The 1,685-nt window shown below is 36.4% G+C and overlaps 2 protein-coding genes across 2 annotated transcripts; one reads left to right on the forward strand and one right to left on the reverse strand.

Annotated features, from left to right (window-relative positions):
- Positions 1 to 6: 6 nt before the first annotated feature.
- On the forward strand, positions 7 to 830 carry LOC100631932 (small RNA degrading nuclease 5-like). The gene has a single exon (XM_003391837.3). It carries the CDS (start codon positions 25 to 27, stop codon positions 808 to 810), a length of 786 nt encoding a protein of 261 aa, XP_003391885.2. The 5' UTR covers positions 7 to 24; the 3' UTR covers positions 811 to 830.
- Positions 831 to 982: 152 nt separating this feature from the next.
- LOC109592355 (uncharacterized) lies at positions 983 to 1,577 on the reverse strand. The gene is made up of 3 exons (XM_020007820.1): positions 1,540 to 1,577; positions 1,363 to 1,493; positions 983 to 1,308 (listed from the first exon to the last, which is right to left on the reverse strand). The coding sequence occupies exons 1-3, from the start codon at positions 1,552 to 1,554 to the stop codon at positions 1,149 to 1,151; spliced, it is 306 nt and encodes a 101-aa protein (XP_019863379.1). The 5' UTR covers positions 1,555 to 1,577; the 3' UTR covers positions 983 to 1,148.
- Positions 1,578 to 1,685: the final 108 nt, after the last annotated feature.

Below are 1,685 nucleotides of genomic sequence, written 5' to 3' on the forward strand. Positions count from 1 at the left end.
AGATACAGTGGGGTCACTGAGGAGATGCTACAAGATGTCACTGTCAGATTATGTGATGTTCAGGATAAATTAAAGCAGCTGCTACCTCCTAATGCTATACTAGTAGGACACTCGCTAGAGAATGACTTACTGGCTCTTAAAATGTATCATCCATTTGTCATTGATACGGCAATGCTCTTTGCTCCTTTGGCCACGCCCAGGTCTAAGCCTGGATTGAGACTCGTTGCTAAAAGGTTGCTCAAGAAGTCCATTCAGACGAAAGAAGCTGCTGGTCACGATCCTACAGAGGATGCCATGACATGCATGGAACTTGTTAAGAAGAAACTCCAGGAAGGAGCTGATTGTGTTATCGAATGGAAAGAGTTCAAGTTGTGGCTACCTATGCATCTAGCAGCTAATGGAGTCTCACACTGTGTCATTGATAAACAATCAATGGCTTCACTCTACACTGGCCGGGTTGAGAGTTCTTATCAAGCTGTAACCAGTGATCAAGAAGCTGTTGATAAAGTACTTGAATGTGCTCCAAAAAACACTTTCATATTCACACAATTGCACTCAATGGAAGTATTGAAGAAAAGGACTACTGGTTATACTGAGGATGAGTTTAAATCCACTCTCTCTGAACTGGATAAGCTATGCTGTGACATAGTGTCTTCATCCCCTCCTGATAGTATCATTATGATTGTCTGTGGTAGTGGCCATATTGGGGAAGTGAGGGAACTCCAGAAGGATTCCAGTACTAGTCTTGAGGTCCTGAAAAGTGCTGTGATGAAGGCCAGGGAGGGTAGGGTTTTTGCATTGTTAAAATAGTTTCATATTATTTTTATTGAACAGTTTTTGAGATTTCAAATAATTTTGCATATAATGGGTAGTGCAGGGACGTGATGCAATGTAGTTTCGCAGGCCAGACCATTCCCCAGCATACACTAATGATTGTAGGCTAAGGAATGGTATAGACGCAATGAGTTTTGGCCAATGCTTATTTTTTACAAAGCAATTAATAGAATTGTTAAATGTTAATAATAATTAGAGAGCAGCAAAAAAACTTAATCAGCAAATAGAACTATATACTAGCTAGTTTAGTTAAGTCTAACAATGTACTAAGTTGGCTATTAATAACACTAAGGCCTAATTAATTATATGTAAAGTTAGCGATTCTTTTTCTTTGTTGCATCTTGAAGATGGACTATTTCCTTCCATGTACAAACAACTTGACTTAGTTTAATATCAGGAGGAAACAGCTCCAAAAGATAAAAAATAGACTCAGACTTGGTTTGATACACATAGTCAAACAAGACTACTCTCAATCTAATCAGAATAATTAAATATAATAGCTTAAATTAATCTTAGAGTAACTCTTACTGTTTATGCTTGTCTTCCAGATGACATGTTTGTACATAGGTTTGTATCATCTCATACATCACTTCCAGCATATTATCTATGTTAGTCATTTTACCGATTGCTGCTTCAAGAGATATTCTTTGTTGTTCATCCTAAAAATTCCATTTTAGAATTACAAAATAATCAATATAAACTGACATCTAGTTCTTCCATAAATTCTGGTTTAACAGTGAATGGATCCTATAAGAAAATAATTATTATCTTAATAATGTGTAGTGGAATAGGGTAAAGGTCTTTTCATTTTGGATGTTAATGTCTGAAAATGTGGTCAAAGAGCTTCAAAA

Source organism: Amphimedon queenslandica, unplaced genomic scaffold (assembly GCF_000090795.2).
Source record: "Amphimedon queenslandica unplaced genomic scaffold, v1.1 AMPQUscaffold_5480_Cont22552, whole genome shotgun sequence".
Lineage (NCBI taxonomy): Eukaryota > Metazoa > Porifera > Demospongiae > Haplosclerida > Niphatidae > Amphimedon > Amphimedon queenslandica.